The sequence below is a fragment of the Pipistrellus kuhlii genome, unplaced genomic scaffold (genome assembly GCF_014108245.1).
Source record: "Pipistrellus kuhlii isolate mPipKuh1 unplaced genomic scaffold, mPipKuh1.p scaffold_m20_p_3, whole genome shotgun sequence".
Taxonomy (NCBI): domain Eukaryota; kingdom Metazoa; phylum Chordata; class Mammalia; order Chiroptera; family Vespertilionidae; genus Pipistrellus; species Pipistrellus kuhlii.
This window is the reverse complement of record NW_023425529.1, coordinates 145,099,603-145,124,142: the sequence shown is the minus strand read 5'-3', so window position 1 is coordinate 145,124,142 and position 24,540 is coordinate 145,099,603. Positions and strand designations below refer to the sequence as shown.

The window sequence follows — 24,540 nt, the reverse complement described above, 5'->3', positions numbered from 1 at the left end:
TTCAGCCAGTGTCGCTCAGTGGTTGAGCATCCTATGAGCCAGGAGTTCATGGTTCTATTCCTGGTTAGGGTACATGCCTGTGTTGTGGGCTTGATCCCCAGTAGGGGACGTGCAGGAGGCAGCCAATCAATGTTTTTCTCTCATCATGTTTCTTTCTCTCTCATTTCCTCTCTGAAATCAATAAAAATATATGTATAAAAAAAGAATCAACAAGTCCAAAATTGGATTATGATAAGATCTATTATGGAAAGTATCTTATATACATGTTTTCCATCTGATTGTTTAAAATTGTCCTTTATAGACTTATAATATGCTCTTCATACTGCATATCGGAGACCTTTCTTTGGAAAAGAGAATGAGAATTTCAGCAGGTGTAGGAGCATTTCCATGATACCACTCCCTCTTATAGTGCATTCAATGAATTAATCTGAGGATGCTACTTTGAAATATCTCAAATACATAAATTACTTCAAATATCACATATTTTATGTAGAAAAAAAATATAAGTAATATTCTGTATTTTTCACAACTTTTTTTAACAATAAGTGTAGATATACTTGGCTTACAAAGATTTTTAGCCTCTTCAGCTTCATCTTTCATGACCACCCCTTTTCTCCCACCTCTTTCCAACCCTCTAGCCCAGCCCACACTCAGATCATTCTACTCTTTAGCCAGAACTCCCTCTCTCCCCGTGCCTTCAGAACTGGAGTTGTCTTTGCATGAATTTCTCCAGCTAGCTCCCACTTACCCTGCAAGTCTCTGAAAATTACTCTAAATCAGGCTCCCTAAAAGCAGATTCTGGTTCAAAAGACTTATTGGGGAAGTGCTGTCGGGTACAAGGGAGTGAGAGACGCAGCACAGAGCCAAGATAAAAAGCTATGTGAGCATGGAGTCTGGGCTGGAGTCCAGCTTCCTCTTAACCCACCAGGAAGCACTGATACACAAACTGCAGCACAGAGATGATTCTTGGAGGCAGTCTTGCTGCTCTTGTGAACCCCAGCCATTGCCTCACCTCTGAGGCCTGAGGTGGGGGCTGAGGAGCAATATGTGGACTCTGAGCCAGGTTGTAATTTTGTAGAAAAGGTGACAGACAGCCTTGAGTTATTATTGACCAACACTTCCAACAGTAGAGGGATAGGTGTGCTGCAGATCCAGGGGAGGGTGGGGGATGGAGGCAGCAACAGAATCCACTGGATCCCTAACACCTCACTTCCAGATCCTCCACTCCAATAGCCTCCCATGGTACCTGCCCTTCATCATCCCAGGGCTCACTACAGGCTTTTACAAGCATGGCAATTCTCAAGAAGGCAGAGATCAGGGCTGTAAATATCTAACACTGTAGCCCAGAACCTCCCACACAGTAGGCAGTGAATAAATATTTAGTAAACACTGTTCAACAGGGAGAAAGCTAAAGTCCCATAATAGAAATTTTAAATAGCAACTTTCTTTCGAAGCAGCCTAAACTGTTCAAGATGTCAAGTTATTCTTCCTCATTTGTATGCAGTTCAAAGTCATCTGCTTCATTAAGAGAGACCAAAGGAAAAAAAAAAAAAAAGATTCTCAACTTTCACAGTAACAAACCCAGACAGGTGCGATTTCTCTCCATAGTGTGCCACCTGTAAGTTGCTTTGCAGTTTCTTTGAATTAAGACTGCACAGTTTGTTTAGTGGTTGAAATCATCACGAAGCTGAGCAATTTGTCATCTGGGCTGCTGCTAAACTTCCACAGAGGAAAGCAATACATTTGCAAGTAAAATGAACAGGAAACTGCTAATTAGGCATCCCCGAACAACCATGTGTTTTCCCAATAACATCATTAAATTTTTTTAAGATAACTAAATAATACAAATAATAATAAAGTTGGTCGGTGAATGTTCCCAAAAGACATGCATTAAAAATTATGTAAATTATGTCAATATATGCACTAATGGATAAGGGTCACGTTGTGTCTTGAGGCTTGCTGTGTTGACTTGGATAGGGTCCCAAAGAGAAGCTGACTTGCATCTTGCATGAGCAAACTCCTAATTAGCTGCCCAGTCCTGACGCTTTTACAATCTACAAATAGCTTGATCTGAGAGTCTTAACGAGGCATGGAACTTTTGGCCACAGAAAACTTTAAAATTGTAGAAGAAGGTAATATTGAAAACATCATGTTTCAGACTGAAATATTTATGCAACTACATAAGCTGAAAATTATATATAAAACTATTCAACCTTGTTTGGAGACGATATTTCATTCCTAACATTTCTTTGAAATAAAATACCACTATCATTAATAAACCATGAATTCCCCTTCCAGAAATTTTTCTGGAGATGCTATACTAAGAATAATTATGGTTGATATTTACCTCAGTTACCCAGCAATCTATTAGAATCAGTATTTAGAAATTCCAAAATAGCTATAATTATGCAAACCCTATTTATTGTATTTTGTATGTCTGCTTGAAATAGCAGTGATTTTAAAACTCCTCACCTTCTGAGCACTGCTACAGATCCAAAGGTGGCTTAAATAATTAATTTCCATCGGTGATACTAAATATCTGAGGAAGATGTGATCAATGCTTTTGTCCAGAAATATGCAATACTTAAGAATTCTGGCTGTGTAAAGGCTTCAGCATCTGATATGCAAAATTCATTATGTAGAAGGTGCTCTGTATATCAAACTGGAGTTCTATTTGATACCAAGTCTTCTCTAAAATCTTTATTCAAACAAAAATTACATTATTTCTATAGTAAGATTTATCTTACCATTAGAGGCCTGGTGCACAAAATTCGTGCACTGGGGAGGTGTCCCTCAGCCCAGCCTGCACCCTCTCCAATCTGGGACATCTCAGAGGATGTCTGGGATCAGACCTAAACCAGCAGTTGGACATACCTCTCACAATCTGGAACTGTTGGCTCCTAACTGCTCACCTGCTTGCCTGCCTGATTGACCCTAACTGCTTTGGCCTGCCAGCCTGATCACCCTTAACTGCTTCCCTGCTGGTCTGATTAACACCTAACTACCATATCTTCTGGCGTATAAGACGACTCCCTAATTTTACAGTTAAAACATAGGTTTAGGCCTATATTTGCTGTATAAGACTATCCCCCACTTTCGAGGCAACACCAGTTCTTTTTTTAATAGACTGCCTCTCTGACTCTGGCCAATCTGAGCAGGCTTTTTACTAGAACACAGTGTAGCTTTGGGTACAGAACATGTACTATAATTTGCATGCATAAAAAGCCTGCTTGGATTGGCTGAGTTAGAGGCAGTCCGAGCAGCCTTGCAGTGATTGGTGCGGGATCGAGTTGGAAAATTTGTTTAGCGGCACATCGAGACGTTTTTCGGGACATACTAGGCGTATAAGATGACTCCAATTTTCAGTTGACTTTTTTTTGTTTCAAAAGTCATCTTATATGCTGGAAAATACGGTACTGCCAGCCTGACCACCCCCAAGTGCTCTCCCCTGCAGGCCTGACCTCACTCTCAACTGTTTTCTTCTGCCAGCCAATTTGGTTCTGATTGGTTGGTTTCTATGCCAGTCAGCATCAAAAGCTCTGCCTCTTAGGCAGCCATTGGCTCCCTACAGTTGACCCAGATTTGGTTCTGATTGGTCAATTTCTATGCCAGTCAGTGTCTCTGGGCCTATCAACTGTACCTGATCAGAAAGGCAGAGCTGATTAGCAGCCGGGTGGAGGCCTGGAGAGAAATGGAGGTGCAGCTGCTGGCCCAGCTCAGAGAGAAAGAAAGTCAAGTGCTGATCAATAGTTGCCACAGAGGCTACAGACCAAACCCTGCTTCTCTCTTCAGGCCTCTATCCAGACCTGATTCACAGCCCCTTCAACAGTCAGTGCTGGGTCACCATGCCTGCAGCCATAACAGTCAGTGCTGGGTTGCACTTCTAGTTGGTGGAGCCTCCCAGTTATTGTGGTTGTGATCGACCCAGGGATTTTATATATTATGATGACATCTAAACTTTATTATACGGGACATGGGTCCTTTCTTATTTTTTAAAAAACTCTAAAATTAAAAAATATATATAACTTATCAAAAAACAATTGCAATGCCCTAATACAGTGATTTGCCCTTGAGTGTTCATGAGAACCATCTGGCCTATTCAAGCATAGACTCCTGGGCCCCATCCCCCATCTGTCTGAACCAGTACAGTTCTGGGTAGAGGCTTGAGAATTTGGGAACCACACTTTGCGAACCATGATTAAACATTAAACATCTGGGAAATTAAAATATGTATCTCAAGAGCATAATTATTCCATTGTTTCTTTTAGGGAGTGTCACTGCAGTTCCCTTTAACTATATTTTTCTACATCTTTTTAAAGGTGATAACTTTAGCCGGGACTGGTTTGGCTCAGTGGATAGAGCATCGGCCTGCAGACTGAAAGGTCCCAGGTTTGATTCCGGTCAAGGGAATGTACCCTGGTTGTGGGCACATCCCCAGTGGGGGGGGGGGGGTGCAAGAGGCAGCTGATCGATGATTCTCTCTCATCAATGTTTCTAACTCTCTGTCCCTCTCAATTCCTCTCTGTGTAAAATCAATAAAATATATATTTTTTAAAAAGGTGATAACTTTATAGAGTTAATATTTATCTAACATAAACATCTTTCTTCCTCACTGAGTTAGGTGACATAAAAGAATCCCTTTTCCTTGAATAAATAATTATATTAATTTTTTTTTAATTAAAGGAAATCTAGAGGAAATAAATAATAATAAAAATAAGGCAAATCAATTCAGAAAAGTTCATAACATAAAAGCAAATATGTGATTAACTATTGAAAGGTGAACATGGTAGGTTAGCATGGGGATGCATGAATAGGCTAAATAGCCATCTCAGACTGTGGATAAAGAAATATTGAATTTATTTAAGGAAAGGGGATGGTGGATGTGATATCCAAAGAGAAGGGCTGCATAGCACCAAGCCAAGGGGACAATGGGTGGATGATGGCAGCACCCAGGAGCTTGAGTTTCATCCTGATATGCAGTCACTGGTGGGAAACTTGTCCTCAGTGGGCTTGGGGGCTAAGTCATGGCTTGGAATGTGAATGGAATGCAGTTATGTGATCCGGTGCCTTCTGACAGTTTTAATACCTGGTATGATCAGATTCCTGGTGTCCAGCTAGTTTTTCCTTTTCTTGTGTTATCCTGTGGCCGGAAGCTTACAAATCGTTGTTAAGGATTGCATTACCTTATTGTGTTAACAACTATATATTAGACAACTAGGGGCCTGGTGCACAAATTCATGCACCTTGAAAGAAACAAGGCTGTGGTGGGCACAGGACAGGTCTCAGTCCATCCTCTGTGCCTCTGCCTGGTCCCTCTTGATGGCAGCCCCACTCCTGCCACCACCACTCTCATATGCTGACACTGTCAGCCCTGCTCACACCACGGACAACACAGAACGATTGGGGCCAGTGCCAGCAGCAGGTGTGAGCAGTGGCCGCTGCCCTGATTGTCACTCAGGAGCAAGGGGAGATGGAGACGTCCTGAAAGGCAATCAGGGCCAGCAGCCACCCCTCACACATACTGAAGGGGCCAAGTGATCAGAGTTGGCCCCAGGAGCCAGCAGCAGGTGCAAGCTCAGGGTGGGGTCTCCGCACACAGGAGCAAAGAATTTTCAGTAACTACCAGAGCCTTGCCCTGATGACAATGACTAGCATCCCATCTTAGTCTGGCACCCCTGCTCACCTGCTCCACCATCCTGCCATGGCCTATACCTGCCACGTTCCACACTCTGCTGCCTGTTGCTGATGACTGCCATGTTCAGTACATGCACCCTTGTTTGGTTGTCAGCATATAAAATAATGACTGGTTGCTTGGTTGTTAGGTTGTTCCACCATTGAGTCTGTTTGCATATTGGGATATCTATATCTATCTATCTATCTATCTATCTATCTATCATATATAGATATGATAGATAGATAGATAGCAATCCTGAATGTATGGCTTTATACAAAGAAACATACATTTAAAAAGTTATTACTTCTATGCACATGTCAAATGTCATCACATGCTTGTACAATATTTAAGATTAATTTTTTATCACACTGCTCACATGCTCTATACATGAATTTCCAATATTTATATGTCCAGTTCTAAAATAGGGGTGTCGAACTCAATCAGAGAAGGGGCCAAAATCTAAAATCCAGCCTAAATCGCGGGCCGAATGGTTTACTGAACAGTCATAAACTGTCATTGTGATGGAAACACAGCGGAGTGCAGTGATGACAGCGCGGTGCGGGCCACATTGCAAGGCCTGGCGGGACAGATTTGGCCCGCGGGCCTTGTGTTTGACACATGTGATCTAAAATATAGTAAATCATCTACTTATATACTTATTTGCTCTGAAATGAAATTGCAGAATTTATCTATACTAATAACAACCCAATATGTAAAATTGACCGTACTCCTATGACATCCAGAGCCAATCAGGAGTGAATATGCAAATTAACCCAACAAAGATGGCAGGCCTGTGGGCATCTTGCACATACCAAGCAACTGGAGGCAGGGCAGGATGCCCACTGCATTGCCATAGAGATGTGGCAGGCGTTGCCACCCAGCTGCTCAGGCAGCTGGGGTTTGGGTGGGTGTCCCCAGGGTCCTGCCTACTCCAAGCCAGTGGTAGGTGCATACATGCAACTGGGGTTCCGAGGATGCCATTGGAGGGTCTGGTCCTGTCATCACAGTCTGGGGGCAACTGTAGTTCATACTCCTTTTCCTTTGTGCAGCCCCTTGACTAGAAGCAGAAACCAAGAGCGTGGGGAGCACCAGGAATGCTGGGAATCATAGTTCTGGTGGCAGACGTGTTGTGGGATCTTCTAGACCCAGAGGTTGGCAAACTCATTAGTCAACAGAGCCAAATATCAACAGTACAACGATTGAAATTTCTTTTGAGAGCCAAGTTTTTTAAACATAAACTTCTTCTAACGCCACTTTTTCAAAATAGACTTGCCCAGGCCATGGTATTTTGTGGAAGAGCCACACTCAGGGGGCCAAAAAGCTGCATGTGGCTCATGAGTCACAGTTTGCTGACCATGGTCCTAGACATAAGAGCAAAGTGAGTCTGGAGCAAGTTACTATTGTGGGTGGGGATAGAGGGAAAGCAAAGGTAAGAGACATAAGTAAAGTCACAGTGTCCAGGAAAAATTAAAGGAAAGATATCCTGAAACTTCTAGGAAATCTCCACCAAGGGAGCAAAGAAAAAAAAAAAAAGACCTCTATTATTCTGTGAGCACCAAACAAAACTAGGTTGGAGATCTCAGACAATTCAAAGACAGACAGAAACTCCTGGATTGGAGAGGACTCTCCCAAGGGCTCCCAGATTGGACAGGGTGCAGGTCCTGCTGAGGGATCCACTCCCCATGCACGTATCTTCGTGCACCAGGCTCCTAGTAATAAAATAACAGAAGAGGCAAGAAAAACCCTTAGTACCAATGACTAAGTTATCTCCTTATTTCTGTCCACCCTATCATAGTCCATTTGGGACACTGCAAGAGAAATACTGAAGATCGAATGGCATATAAACAATAAGACATTATTCCCCACAGCTCTGGAGGCTGGGCAGCCCAAGATAAGGCACCAGCAGGTTCAGTGTCTAGTGAGGGTCTTGAGTCCTAATTTATGTGGTCTCTTAGCTGTGTTCTCTCCTGGGAGAGGATGAAGGATCTCTCTGGGTTGGTTTTTTTTTTTTTTCAATTACAATTTGCATTCAATATTATTCTATATTAGTTTCAGGTGAACAGAATAGCGGTTAGATGATCATATACTTGCAGGCGTCCTCAAACTTTTTAAAGTGGGGGCCAGATCACGGTCCCTCAGAGAGCTGGAGGGCCGGACTATATGAACTACTAATTCCTACTGTAACACCTCGGCTGTGCTCACTGCCCAAGAAACCTGGCGGGCCGGATCAGACTCCTCTGCGGGCCACATGTGGCCCGCGGGCCGTAGTTTGAAGACCCCTGCGAGTGTTTCCTCCATATTTCCAGTCCCCACCTGGCACCATATATAGTTATTACAATATCATTGACTATATTTTCTTTGCTTTACATCCCTTGACTATTTTGTAACTACCAATTTGTATTTCTCATATGTTGGGCACCAATTTCATTCATGAGGGCTCTGCTCCATGATCTAATCACCTCCCAAAGATCCCTTCCTATTGGAAAGGTTTCAACATATGAATGTGTGGGAGACAAAAACATTCATTTTATAGCACACCTTTTCATCCAGAGTGGGAGATGTGGAAAACCAGGTTAGGTTTGGGTTCTGCCCACTCAGTTGAGAGAGCAGTGTTCAGGCAGTTCTAATCTGTCTGTCACAGTCTCCAAATCATTGGTTTGACATTCACTGCAATATAAAATATTCTATTTTATGAAATTAATTTTTCAAAAATACTAATCCTTACATTGAAAAAATATCTGAGAAACCTTTACTTTGACAATTCACACATTTCATTTGAAGTGTGTGAGCTTTCTAAGATATTGTTCCTAAGAAAGACATCTTTCCTTTCTCCATTTCAGAAAGATACATGACAATTTTCCTTTATCATTTATATGAATAGTTTATGCTTCTTTGTTTATGATTTTTTTTAAATGACTGAAATCACATGTTAATTATGAAGCCCATAGAATTATAAAAACTTGTGTTTCTTCTGATGCATACTCTCCAGTTCTCTTTTAAAGCCATATCCATGCTACTAACTATATGGCTACATCTTTCTTTTTTTTTTAAATTAACTTACATTTCATTTTTTGAATCTATCGTAACCATTAATTATTTATCTATTAATGGCATTTTGGCTGTCCCTACCTTATGCTACCATAAAACATGCTACCGTAAATAATTTATACTTTTTGTTTACATATGTTAATATATCTAAGGATTAATTCCTAGATGTGGAACAGCTAATTCAATGCCCATGTGCATTTAAAATATGTATATATTTTGTCCAATTGCCCTTCAAAGATATACAAATAATTGCCCCTCCTATTGAAGTACTGAAATGCTTTTTCCCTACACCTTAGTCAATGCTGTAAATTATCAAATTTAATTATCGTTATCAGTATAATAAAATATTTTAATTTAATTTGCATTTATGTTAGAAATTATTTTTCATTATTGAGAATGAGTATTTTTCATGTTCTTAAAAGCCCCCTTTTTTATGAGTCCTGCAATTTTCCCATTTTCTATTAGATTTCTAGTGATTTTCTAATTTATTTAAATAAGTACTTCATTCAAGGAAGAAAAGCTCCTCTATGATATATGTTGTACATATTTTACCCTCAGTGTTATTATATACTTACTAGAGGCCCAGTGCATGAAAATCATTCACAGAAGGGGGATCCCTCAGCCCGGCCTGCACCCTCTCCAATCAGGGACCCCTCAGGGGAAGTCCCTCTCCCAATCTGGGACCTCTGGCTCCTAACCACACACCTGCCTGCCTGATTACCCCCCAACCGTCCCCCAAATGCCCCCCTGACAGCCTGGCTGTCCCCCAACTGCCACCTGCTGGCCTGGTCACCACCTAAATGCCCCCCTGCTGGCCTGGTCACCCCCTAACTGCCCAGAAGGAAGTTGAACATCCAGAAGATGTCTGGTCACCTGGTCTAATTAGCCTTTTCTTAGTATAGACTAGGGGCCCGGTGCATGAAATTCATCCATGGTGGGTGGGTCCCTCAGCACAACCTGCACCCTCTCCAATCTGGGAGCCCTCAGGGAAGCCCTCTCCAATCCGGGAGTTTGTGTCTGTCTTTGCAATCATATGAGCTAATTGTCTGAGATCTCCAACCCAGTTTTGTTTAGTGCTCACAGAATACTAGAGATCTTTTTTTTTTTTTTTTTTTTTGCTCCATTGGTGGAGATTTCCTGGAAGCTTTAGGATACCTTCCCTTTAATTTTTCCTGGGCACGGTGACTTTACTTTTGTCTCTCACCTTTGCTTTCTCTCCATCCCCCATTGCAAACAATAACTGCTCCAGGCTCACTTTGCTCTAGTGTCTAGGAGATCCCACAACACATCTGCTACCAAAACTATGATTCCCAGCATACCTGGTGCTCCTTGTGCTCTGGGCTTCTGCTTCTGGTCCAGGGGCTGCCACCAGAACTACGATTACCAGAATTCCTGGTGCTTTCCGTACTCTTGGTTTCTGCTTCCAGTCAGGGGCTGTAGAAACCAAAAGGTCTTGGAACTCCAGCCACCCCAAACTAGGCTGACAGGACCAGACACTCCAATGGCCCCTGGGATTTTTAATAGAAAAATATCCCCCAGAAAGGATTAACAAAAAACAAAACAAAACCAATATGTCTAAAATGGCCAGATTCTGTCTAAAATAATACAATTGATCACTGTTTCATTTATATTGATCATGATCATCTCATACTTAGTTTATTTTTAAAATGTTTACATCATCACATATTATATGTTAACTAGAAGCCTGGTGCATGGGATTCATGCACTGGTGGGGGTGTGGCCTGCAAGGATGAGCCTACTGTGGGAACAGCTGCTCATCACAGTCAGCCGAGTAGCACTCCCAGTGTGGTAGCACACTGACACCAGTAAACAGCTCCTGCATTGAGTATCTGCCACCTGGGGGTTGTTCCACCATTCGGTCACTGGGCTTTTATTATCTTGAATGTCTGACCAACTAGCAAAGAGTCTTCAGTTTATTAGGAAGGAAGCTTTTCTTCCTATCAGAATCTCATGAAATGGGGTAAAGAAAGGTACAACTTTGTACCAGTTCAGTTATACCTTGGTTGGTGCTGATAAAGAAAACTCAAAAATTATATGGAAATTTTTTAAAATAACCTTTTAATTATAATAATATGGACATATTATAAGATTAAGTATATAGTGTAGAGAGCAAAATTTTCTCATTTGAATTTCTCCCTTCTCCCAACCATTGTTTAGAGTTTTGCACTTTATAGAATGAACTGTCATTCAGGGTGCTTTCCAATTTGAAATTCATTTCTTTCATGATTCCAAGATGTTTGGGTTTATTATTCAATACCTCAAAGATTTATAATGTACTCTTTGTGGCTGCCATTACATATAAAACTGATTAAAGTCATATATTTGAAATACTCAAAAAAATTTGCATTCATCTATCTCCCCAGAAAAATAAAACAAAAAATTAAAACATTTTCTTATTTTAGTATAATCATGAGAAAATGAAATCTGCAGAACAATGAAATATATAATTATATTAGCAATGAAAGTAAAAATGTGAAGGTCAATATACTTCAAATATTACATTCACTAATACACTGCAAGTAGTTTCAAATAAGATTTGGAAACCCATTCAACAGTACCTAATAAATGTTATTTATTTGTTTTGAAGAATGCATCAGGAAAGAAGAATTTTGATGGCTGAGCAATAGAATATAGTGGTAACTGATGAGCTGTTCTTATAAAATTAATGAAACTATTAATGAATGTCTATTTGAAGAAGAAAGCATTGTAAGTGACTGTTCACTTTCATATCTCTTCCAGCATTTTATTTTAAAATATAATAAATCATTCACTGATGAATTTATATGCTCAGCTATGAAAATACAGGAACCAGACTAAGCAAAAAAAAAAAAAATGCATGCTGCCTTTATAGTTTATCAAACACACCTATTTTACTGCAAAGGCAATACTTTTTCCCATGTAAAATCAATATTAAAATAAAGGATTAAAAACAACAACAACAACAACATTGCTCAGACTAAAGTAAGAATAGGTATCCTAGAGGCCTTGAAAACTGCTCTTTTGTAGTAAACACAATCTGGAAGTCACAAGTCTATGGAACTGTGATGAAATCTCTACCCCCAAAGAGACAACTTATGTGCCAAACAGATGGGGAAAGGTCTTTTAGGTTTCTACTTCAGTGAACTTTTATCTTGCTATCTTTTTTTAAATCTTTTTCTACACACATCTTTGATGGAACCAAGAAACAAGTTAAAAATAGTTTATGTGTACTGTATCAGTCTGGTGAGAAACTGAGCAGTTAGACACATGGTGAGGGCTGAGGTTCAACCTAATTTTGTTCTAGGGATTCTGTTTACAACACGAATTTCCTCTGGGAATTTCATGCACACAGAGAAATGTCTTTAAGTGCAGCAGCCCTAAAATTGTCATTTCACAAAAAACAATTTGGGGTATGATGTACTGAAATTTAACATGGCTTTGGAGATTTATTTCCAGTAATCAACTCTAAAATGCTGTAGCCAGTGATGGACTATTCCCAAGATACTGCTTAGGAGTACAATGTCTTTCTTTTATCTCTATGGTGCTTTATCTTTGTATCTTAACTTTTAGTTCTCCCTGGAGAAAACTGATATGTTGCATGGGTACAAACAGACCATGATTCTCCACAACTGGAGTGGTTGAGAAACTGCCTATGAAGATATAATTTTTCTAATTCTAGCCTCAAGAAAGTAATCAAATAAAACACTAATAAGGGACTCTCTTCCTGTACCCAAGTCAAAACCCTTTGGTTAATATTCACTAACTCATATAACCTTCACATATGTCTTTGTTTCCAAATGGAAGTTTTCTGATCCATGATAGAAGCCACTCAATGAAGAGAGAAGCTCAATAAACTGGGCTCATTCCTACTAAAGTAAATGAGCATACGTTGTTTAATAATAAGATTTAAGAGTCAATGAATATTTACTATGCAATTGCTAGTATTCTAAAGTGCTTGCGTGAATAACTATTTAGTTTTCAAATATGAAGTAGGTATATTTTCAGTCATGTTTTAAAAATGGCAAACTATTTTTAAAGTATATAATGAATATTCCAAAATTCACATCACTAGTAAGTGCCTAATCTTTTTGTTTTAAGGTTTTTTATTAAAATATATTTTTATTGATTTTGTACAGAGAGGAAGGGAGAGAGATAGAGAGTTAGAAACATCGATGAGAGGGAGTCATCGATGAGAGGGAGTCATCGATCAGCTGCCTCTTGCACACCCCCTACCGGGGATGTGCCCGAAACCAAGGTACATGCCCTTGACCGAAATCAAACCCGGGACCTCTCAGTCCCCAAGCCGACGCTCTATCCATTGAGCCAAACCGGTTTCGGCTGTTTTAAGGTTTTTTAATTTTATTAATTTTTAGAGAGGGAGAGGGAGAGGGAGAGAAACATCAATCAGCTGCCTCCTACATGCCTCCTATTGGGGATTGAACCCACAACCAGGGCATGTCCCTGACCAGGAATTGAACCAGCAATCTTTAGGTGTGTGGGAGGATGCCCAATCAACTAGGCTTTAAGTCTCTAACCTTTACTGAGCACCTTGGTAGCCTAGCTCCTGAGACTCTGTTCCTAACTACCGGACTTTATTTATCGGCTTTTTGAATGAATGTCTAGACCAGGTACTAGTTGTACCAATTAATAATGTTGGATTTCATAATAAAAGAAAACACGATAATTTCAAGAGAAACATCAAAAGTGCTTTATTCAAAGTAATGTCCATCTCTAGCTACACATTTCCCCCATCTTTTCGGTAATTTGTGGATACTGTCCCAAAAGAACCTTTCTTGTTTTGAGGCAAACCATTCAGAGACCCAATTTTTCACTTCTTTGTACATTTTGAAGTGCTGTCAGAAAGTGCATGTGCCATCGATTGGAACAAGTAATAATCTGAAGGAGCAAGGTCTGGTGGTGGGTTAATACTTCCCAGGCAAGATCTAAGGCCTCTTTAACTGGCTTTGAAGTGTGTGATGGTACATTATGATGAAGCAAAATTACTTTGCCATGTCTTCTGGAACATTCTAGGCAGTTCACGGTCAAAGCATTGTTCAAATTGATTATTTGTTGTCGGTAGTGATCAGCATTAACAGTTTCACTTGATTTTAGAAGCTCATCATACACTACACCTTCCTGATCCCACCAAACGCAGAGCATTGTCTTCTTTATGGATTTAATTGGCCTTGCAGTCTATATTAATGGTTGACATGGATCAACCCATGATTTTGTGCATTTGGGATTCTTAAAATAAATTCACTTTTCATAGCCAGTCACAATTTGATGCAAAAAAGACTTTCTTTTATGCCATTGAAGCAATATTTTACTGATGACTTTTCAGTTTTCCATTTGTCTTTTGTTCACTTGATGTGGCACCCATTTTCCTTCCTTTAAAATCTTTCCCATTGCTTTTAAACAATCAGAAATTGTTTGCTGAGCAACATTTAATTTTTCTGTAAGTTGTTTTTGAGTTTGACATGCATCTTTATCCAATAATGCTTGTAATTGTTGGGCTTCAAACCTTTTGTTTGTCCTGGATATTCTTTGTCTTTGACATCAAAATCATCACTTTTAAAGCATTTAAACCACAGTGTTCACAAGTATCTTTAGATGAAGCATGTTCACCATAAGCTTCTTGAAGTATACAATAAGTTTCATTACTTTTCTTCAAAATAAAGTAATGAATTATAACTTCCCACAAATGCTCTTTTTTTGGGGCACAAAATTTGACATTTATAAGTATAAAAATATCTATGATGGTAACACCTTCAGCAAATTTGAAATTTGAAGTTTTAAAGCTTGTTGTCAACAAAATAGCATACTTATCAAATCACAGATATATCTATTAATATTTAAAAAATCTACATTAACCAGAACACCTAGTATGTCAAACTCAAAGGCTAACACAGGCCAAATAAATAAGGCATGAGGCCCATGTGCCTTGAGTTTGACATGCTTGATCTACACCAGTGGATGGCAAACTCATTAGTCAACAGAGCCAAATATAAACAGTATAATGATTGAAATTTCTTTAGAGAGTCAAATTTTTTAAACTTAAACTTCTTCTAAGGCTACTTCTTCAAAATAGACTCAGGCCATGGTATTTTGTGGAAGAACCACATGCAAGGGGCCAAAGAGCCACATGTGGCTTGAGAGCCACAGTTTGCTGATCATGGGTCTAGACTATAACAAAAAAGGGAAGGCTTCATGCTAGGTATTCAAAACACAATCGTGAAAGGGAGTGTAGAGAAAGAGAAAATAATCATCTGAAGGTTATACACCAATAAAAATAATACAGATAATAGGTAACCAAACTTGGAGCATTTCATTCAAGAATACACTGGCTCCTGCTATTTCTTACTTCTAAGTTTGCTGATTAAAGTTCCAGGCAAACTAAAAGGTTTTGCAAACAATCATACTTGTAAATATCTGAGCAGTGCTCATCTCTCCTACATACTAATCTACATAAGTTCATATGTGTTTTGTCCATCACTGTACCCCCTTCTAAAACAGTGTTTGTGACTGAAGAGATATCTATTAATGCTATTTTTCTAATGTCTTATTATACTTTTATATTTGTTTTATTATAGAATTTTCAAGTATAGAAAATAAACCCCCTTGTGCCCATAATAAAGCTTCTCTTCCCCCACCTGCTGAATTATTTTAAATCAAATGCCAGACATCATCTCATCTCACCCATAAATATTTCAGATAAATTATTTTAAATGAATAAATTGGTATTTGTATCACATATTATCTCTTTATCAAATACTTCACAAATCCCCTTAATCAAAACAGATTTTTTTCCTTATTTGAAAGTCTGTTTGTTATTTTGTGTTTCTCTTACTTCACAAAGTGAACAGATTATGAACATGTTTTGCTGTATACAGATGAGGAAAATGTTTACTACCTATATTTAGATTCTAAGCTCAAAGGTGGAGATAAGGTCTTACTCACCTTTGCATGCCATTCAAGGTCTTCTGCAGTATCTTGAGCATTGAGTCTAGTTTTCTGAGGTCTTCCCACCACCTCCAAATAAAGGTACAGGATGCTAAAATACCTCTGCTTTGTTTCCTCTGAAAATCAGAGGTATTTTCACATCTTTTACATTTATTTTGGGTTAGGGGCGGGGGCAGGCTAAAAGAGGTCAAAGGGGAGAAAAGAGGGAACATATGTAATACTTTCAACAATAAAGATTTATTTTCAAAATACAAAAAATTAAATAAAAATTATCATGACAGGTGATTTATGTTTTAGAAAAACTAAATAAAGACCGTTTATCTAAGGAGAAAAATAAAGAATGCTAAAATGGATCACTTTCTGTTTCCCTTTCAGTTGAGAACAAGGCAATGAATGACATTCCAAACTGAGGTGCTAGACATGAAAAGTAGATGGCTGAAAACTGGTTTTGAGTCTGTCATCTTGACATCCACCTTAACAATATAAAATAATTAAGTCAAAGAGGCCAAAGGAGGGGGGAAAAAACAAAACAAACAAAAAACAAAAAAAACCTTTGGATTGCTGCAGTATTCCCTCATTCATTTGTCCTAAGTGAGAGAAGCTTTGAGGGTTCCTTGGAGTCTTAAGGATTAAAAGGGCTGGTAGCTGATCCAGGCCTAAGAAATTACAAGGTAGACCATTCTTGTACCTGAAGTTCCCTGGCTATTGTCAGAGTGGAGGTCAGCTGCACTGCTTGTAGGCTGTACTTCCACCAAAATCAGGAGAGAGAAGCAAAGTTTCTGTAGCTTGGAGTGGCCCATGCCGAAGAAAAGGACCCCACCAGAAGGCCTCAGCAGGAAGAGGTGGGAGGTTAACCATGAGATGGGAAAGTATGGGAGAGAAGCATTGCCATGAGCACGAAAAGCCCTACATCAGTAGCTCTTAGTAGCTGCCAAGCTAGAAGGTATTCATGAGAGACACAACAGTATCAGAGATAACTTTCCTTTATCTTACTCCTTCTCTCTCACTCTGTGCCACCATTCCTCCAGCTCCAAAGTTGAAGAGTCAGAAACAGTCCAAGTCCTGATATGGAGCCCATGACATTTGGAAAGTAGGCCAGGTGTTTTTCAAAATATATATAATTGAATGCAGCTAGATCAGGAAGAAAAATAAAGATCAAATAATGATTAAAATTAAAAAAAGGGTTACATTACAAACAATTATATTGTGTGGTTGGAAAGAAAACTGATAATAGATAAGTATAAGATCTCAGCTATTTCTAAGGTTTTACATTTTTATTGATTTTTTAAAATTCAATTGTAATAATTTGAGAATTTATTATCATAGGAGTTCAAAAAGAAATATCGCATCACTAAAGAAGTATTAAAGAACATTAACTAAATCAAGATGAAGTAGAAATCATGTGGATTATTCATTTTACTAGAATACTTAACAGCTACTGGGTAGTTTAAGAGTTGTTACCGAGGTCATAAATTCCTGGAGATTGAGGAGAGTTACTGGATTATCTGTCAATTAACCAAAAGGGGAAAGGAAGCCTTGGTAATTAAGTAGCTGTCTCCTGAATTCAATACCCATAAAGTTGAGTACTAACCATCAAGCAATCAATTTGCAATAACAGAGAACAGTTTTGTTCCATGATGAAGAGACAGAAAGGTATTAAGAGTGTCTTTAAGAGATGGAGATGTCATAAATTCCAGTAATACATTTTCATCTTAAATCAAAAACCTTTTGAACTGTTCACCTCAATATTGCTATAGAGTATATGATATGCATACAGTCTTTAAAATAATTTGAATTATAATGTATTTTGTTTCACAAATTAAATATTCCTTATATATCTGAGATATTTTTATCTATAATCACAAAGGAATTTCACTTCTTTCCATGAGAACAAAGGTAATTCCACTCGATTTTATAGGATTGTCACAATATTGGAACAATCTGTATGATTCTCCTATTATTCAAGACACCATGTCTGTGCACATAAATAATCATATCAATCAAGTCCTACAAAAAGGCCTTTGGGAGAAGAAATCTTGCCAACATAATCATTTTGTTCCTATAATGAAAAATAGACTCGGTATTGGCCACCAATTTATCTTATTTCTGCATTTGGCATAATTCCTCTAGAATACATTGGATGAATATGGTAATATATATATATATATATATATATATATATATATATATATATATATATATATATAATCCCCAAATATGGCATACTGTCATTTGATATTAATTTTTTCAAAATTTGGTGGCATTATTTATCTTAAGTAACTGTAGGTTTCTGAAATGAGCATCATATATGAGGACCTTAGTGCTTTCACACACCAATCACTGTTAAACTTCATTATGTTTTTCTTAAGAAAAAATGTAGTTAATAATTTAAAGTTGTAACATTCACCAGGATTTTACTTTATATTGAAGCTTTCCTAGCTATATTTAATAGTCCAGTATTGAATAATATTCAGTAATGTTTTGGCAACACTATATAAAAAAATTACTATAAAAATAAGAATTGGTTGGAATTAAATGTAAAAATAGCACTTTTCCCCAAAAAGAATAAAATAATGTTCCATAATATTAATATCACTATAACATGGTTTCATTAAACATAAATAACTACAGAGTAAATTAAAAAAAATGAAACCTCCCCCAGTACTTTGTAAGTATATTTGCAGTCTTTAGGTAACTGTCCAGAAATATTCTATGCAGAACCAATATCAATGTTTTTTATTTATTCAAATATGCTGATAAAATATGTAATATTATATTTTAAATATTTTATTTGAAATTATTCCACATTAGCAAATATAGATATGCATGGTTTTTTACTACCACATAATATTCCATGGAAAATATATCACACTAAATCAACAAGATATGATGGATATTTAGATTTTATCAATAATTTTGCACTGGAAAAAACCTGTTCTAAATTTATATGAAGAATTGATTGAGTCGCCAAAACCGGTTTGGCTCAGTGGACAGAGCATTGGTCTACAGACTGAAAGGTCCCAGGTTCGATTCTGGTCAAAGGCATGTACCTTGGTTGTGGGCACACCACCAGTAGGGGGTGTGCAAGAGGCAGCTGATCAATGATTCTCTCTCATTGATGTTTCTAACTCTATCCCTCTCTCTTCCTCTACGTAAAAAATCAATAAAATATATTTAAATATATATATATATATACATATATATATATATATATATATATATATATATATATATATTATTGTGAGCACTGAGTCATGAAAGAGATTAAAAGTTCAATTATATTTTACAAAAGTCAAAATACACATGAGCGTTTTCTCAAGATCAAACAGAAAAGAGATATCACCCAATCAACTTACTTTGGAGCATTAGGGAGTCAAGTTTTGGGGAGAACTAAATGAGACAATGTTTGTGAAAATTCATCTAACTACTAGGGCCCTCGTGCACAAATTTGTGCACCTTGAAAGGAATTGTGGGCTGTGAGGCTGCAGTGGGCCCAGGGGTGGGTCTTGGCCCATCCTCCACGCACCCCCAGACCCTCCTGCTGCAGCCCCCGGTCCCCTGTCTGCTGGCAGCCCCACTCCCACTGCCACTGCTCCCACAGCTGATGATGGCATTGGCCCCACTCACACCTGCCGACAGCGCAGAGCAACTGGGACAGGTGCCAGCAGAGGGTGAGAGTGAGGCTGATGCTGGCAGTGGGTGCAAGCCACTGCTGCCCTGATCAACCCTCAGAAGCAGGGGGAGGTGGAGGAGCCCTCAGGAGCAGTCAGGTCCAGCAGCCGCTACTCACACCTGCTGACAGTGCCAAGCAATCAGGAATAGCACCGGGTGCCAGCAGTGGGTGCAAGTGGGGCCGGTGCTGGCAGCAGGTGTGAGCACTGGTCGGGACTGCACTACACAGGAGCAAAGAATTTTTAGTAACTTCCAGAGGCTTGCCCTGATGACAGCAACTGGCATCCTACTTTGATCTGCCGCCCCCACTCACATGCTCCACCATATCGCTGCAGTTGACACCTATCATATTTGGCACTCTGCAGCCTGCTACCAATGTCTGCCATGTTCTGTGCACACCCCCTGGTGGTCATCACATGTCATAGCGACCAGTTGTTCAGTTGCTATGACATTCATTCTATTTACATATTAGGGTTTTATATATATATATATATATATATATATATAGACTAGTGGCCTAGTGCATGAAATTCATGCATTGAGGGTCTTCCTCAGCCTGGCCTGCAATCTGGGACCCCTTGTGGGATGTCTGACTGCCTGCAGTCAAACATCCCTCTCGCAATCCGGGACTGTTGGCTCCTAACCTCTCACCTGCCTGCCTGCCTGATCACCCCTAACCATTTTGCATGCTGGCCTGTTTGCCCCCAACTGCCTCCCCCCACCAGCCTACTCTCCCCAACTTCCCTCCTTGCCAGCCTGATCACCTTCAACTGCCTCGCTGCTGGCCTGCTCAGCCCCAACTGCCCTCTCCTCCTGGCCTGATCGCCCCTAACCGCCTCTGCCTCAGCCCTGCCACCATGGCTTTGTCGGAAGGACGTCCAAAAGATCTCCCGGAAGATATCCTGATCTAATTAGTAGATAAGTCTTTTATTAGTATAGATTAGAAAGCAATCAGGGCTGAAAAAATGTTCATTTTGGAAGTAGCCCAGAGATGGTAGTTGGGCCAGTGTGTGAGGCCTACCAAGGGGTGTGGAAGTAGTTTGAGGACCTGTGAGATAGGGATGAAAGAGAAGAATTATGCTCAGGACAGAGAAATGTCAGTTACCAGGATGAGGTAGAAAGGCTGTTTGAGAAAAGATTCAGGCAAAGTGAAAGCTGCTCCCAGAAGAGTGGAGTCTCACAGCACACTCAGGCATGGCTAACAGAAGGCCAGGCTGTATGGTAAAGGGGAGGCATGAGCTGGAATCAAATGAGAATAATGACAATCACTCTCTATCAGAAATGTGGCCACTTTCTTTGGAGAATTCTTACTATAGATGAGCTTATCTTTATTCATAAACTGTGAAGGAGATCTTAAAATATATTACGTAGAAGAAAATATATTCTTTGGGTGGAAAATACTATCCTTCTAAAAAGTTTTCTCAATCATTGACATCTCCTACAATATGTCCTATTATACTAACCTCAGACCAAATAGTCAGAACAATGGGACAAACCGAAACAAAGATTCTTACAGCTCTAGAGTCTAATGATTATATACTATAATATAATTAATTTATATCAAATTTATGATATATATATATACTAAAACATTAATTAATCACCATGAGATTCTCAGTAGCACCTGTAGAAAAATTGTTAATACACAAAAAAGTTCAATTCCAGTTTCAACAGTGTGAAAAGAGAAAATATATGTCAAAATATAATTTAATCACTAGATCTAAGTGGCAAAAATTTTATTCATCACAATACTACAGGCAAAATACTATGCACTCTGACTACTCTCAGTAAAGGCAAGGAAGGTATATTTACAAAATATGTTCCAACATTCAAAGAGCAAAGTGAAAAAAAGAGTACTGGATATGTCAACCAAATATTTATTTTAAATTATTCTTTAAATTATTGAATTAAGCTATAATTATTTAAAGTTAATTATAGTTCCTTTAATAACTTTTCTATGAAATCTGAAAAGTTCTATGAGATATTCAGATACAAATTACAAACTAATTATTTAAAATCAGAAATGGTTATGGTCACCCAGAAATATGTAAACAGCTTTTATTATAGAAATTTATATTAAAATTAATTACAGTATATGTTTATCATAGCAGTTTTACTTGTTATATGGACTTGCCAATGAACTCATCACTCTTGTGGTAACTACACCACTTATTTTTACATGGAGTAGGCATCTTTGTATTAAATCAGAAAGCTTAACTCCCTACCTTTGTTTTTGCACACTGCTAAAAAATAAAACACCCAAAAATATCCAAATATAAACACAATATAAGCTGACATTCTATAATAATCACCAGCATTGGAAAATCAAAGGACTAATTCCCAGCCAATTATGTTAACTATGGTTATATATTATAGAGGGAGAAATTTAAACTTTGTCAAGCTCAGGGTATTACTTGAGAGTACAATCAGTTCTAGGAAGCAAAAGAAAATAAACTGCCAAAGAAATTCTAGACAGTGAGGAAAAAAGGTAAAAGTTCAATTTCACTCTCTAGTTTGAGGAACAATTGGTAACATGCAAATAAACAATGTTTCAAACAGACATACATAAAAGCACCCCTACTCTTACATAGACACATACACAGACTCTCTCTCACTCTCTCTTTCTCTCTCTCTCTCTCTCTCTCTCTCTCTCTCTCTCTCTCTCTCACACACACACACACACACACACACACATGCACGCACACACACACACACACTCAGAGAGGTACTTGTAGGGTAAACATATAACTAATGCTGATTCACAAATCCATATATTAATGAATCTTTGCATAGATATTCACATTTCACTGAATTTCCTCACTTTCTAATATTCATGAAGTTAAACTTAAAAATAAAATATTTGCTAAACAACAAATATTTAGATAGAAGGCAAGTGATACTTGAAAAAGTAGAATTTTGGGGTAAGTCATATATACGTAGAAAATAAGAGAGAACACCACAGTATGTTAATATATTTTTAAAATGCCAGAGGATCATATATTTTTTAATCAAATTAAAGAGAAGAAATTACTCTATATTCTAACCCTTGTGGCAAAGTTAAACTGGAATTATCCACTGAAGATCTGAAAAAAGAATGCTAGGATGAAAGTAGCCATTATGTTTTCATAGACCACTGCTCATAAAATACCTTTTTACTATGTCTTCTCCATTCCAGCATGGCAGACCATCAGCAGCGGCTAAGTCATTAACACAAAGCTGATCAGCCAGGCCCCCATAAAATGTCCTGTGCAGTCGAAGGCTGTTGATAAATTCTCTGAATGGAAAAAACAACAACACACACACAAAGAAAACTATTAAAACCAAAAGTCCATAACAAATGCCAATATAAATGGCATAATTTGATAAATAAGAAGTCTAGAATGCAACTTTTTTGTTTTCTCTACCTATTTTAATATATTTTCAATACTTTTCTAACAATCAAGATAAATACTACATTTATTAAAAAAAACATGTATAGAAATTATTTGTTCTGAATAAATAAATTCATCCACTAGGTATGAATCTTATTATTATAACTACTAGAGGCCTGGTGCATGGAATTTGTGCTTAGAGGGGAAGTTCCTGCAGCCCAGCCTGCATTCTCTCCAATTGGGGACCCCTTGGGGGATGTCCAACTGCCCAGTGGGATCAGGACTAAACCAGCAGTTGGACATCCCTCTCGCAACCTGGAACCACTGGCTCCTAACTGCTCACCTGTTTGCATGCCTGATCGCCCCTAACTGCCTCTGGCTGCCAGCCTGATCTCGCCTGCAATGGCCCTCCTCTGACTAAACTTTTAGTCAGTAAGCAAACAATTGGCATGTTATAAGACTCTGGCATTTCTATATAGAAAAGCAAGTAATTAAAGACTCTGACAGCCTAGTCTCACCCCCAACTGCCCTCCCGTCCCAGCTTGGTTGCCCCAACTGCCCTCCCATGCAAGCCTGATCTCGCCCCCAACTGTCCTCTTTTGCTGGCCAATTTGGTTCTGATTAGTCATATTCTATGCCAGTCTTTGTCCCATTGGCTCCCCACAGAACGCAGATTTGGTTCTGATTGGTCGGTTCCTATGCTACCCAGGGTCTCTGAGCCTATCAATGGGGCCTGATCAGAAAGGCAGGGCTGACCAGCAGCCCTGTTGGAGGCCTGGAGAGAAATGAAGGTGTGGCTGCTGGCCAGACTAGGAGAGAAAGAGAGGCAAGTGCTGATCAAAAACTGCCACAGAGGCAATGGATTAGTTCCTGCTTCTCTCTTGAGGTGTCTCTATGGCCCTGATTTGCAGCCCCCTCCACTGTCAGTGCTGGGATACCACACCTGCAGTGGAAGGACTGACTGCAGGACTGACTTCCGGTTAGGTCATTACTAGTCATTATGACTCAGGGGTTTTATATATTAGGATAGGTCTAAGAAGTAGTGAATAGTACACACACAAACAACTTCACTTAGTTTCCCTAGAAGCTCTCACTAGCTGTTGGCTTGGAAACCACAGTGATAACTAATTACTTGCTTTTCTATATAGAAATGTCAGAGTCTTATAACATGCCAATTGTTTGCTTACTGACTAAAAGTTTAGTAGACTTATGATTTTTCCATCTGGATCTTCTCTTTGATGTCTAGGAATATAAAGTAATATGTTTTTACTGAACATGAAAAACCAAGATATGTAACATATTCCAGAAGCTCGAAAATAAAATTTATTGGAAGGAAAATTACTTTAATATGTTAACTAAGTTTTCCCCTTCTATTATACTCCCTTCCTCCATCAAATACAGAAAGGAATAATTCAGCACAAAAGCAGTTGGTTTGGGTTTTTAATTTAGAAAGCCAAGAATTTTCAGTTTTAAAACCAAGGTTCCAAGAACTTGGTTTTTATATTTCAAAAGACCAAGTCTGGGAGACTTTAGTTTGAATATTTTTTACATAAACAAATGTTTTGGAAAGAAAGAAAAGCTACTAGCTTGATATATAGGAGATAATTTCTAGACTAGAAGAAAGGGGTAGGAAAATGAAAGGTTGGAATGAAAGCAAACTTCAGAAATTCATGACTTGAGTAGTTAAAATGTAGCAATTATGAAACTGCATCTCCCACTGAAAAAAAATTACATGTCTTTAAAAATGAGATAAAAAATGAAGGGTGGATCTGTATTATAGCTGAAATAACTTTTTTAATAAATATGATTTTGACA

General features: G+C 38.6%; 1 protein-coding gene across 1 annotated transcript in view; it reads right to left on the bottom strand.

Annotated features, from left to right (window-relative positions):
* GPC5 (glypican 5) overlaps positions 1-24,540 on the bottom strand; it is a 1,238,338-nt gene that overhangs the window by 917,761 nt on the left and 296,037 nt on the right. The window contains exon 5 of the mRNA XM_036457477.2: positions 22,503-22,628. Within this exon, the coding sequence (XP_036313370.2) occupies positions 22,503-22,628 (126 nt within the window). The remainder of the gene's footprint in view (positions 1-22,502; positions 22,629-24,540) is intronic.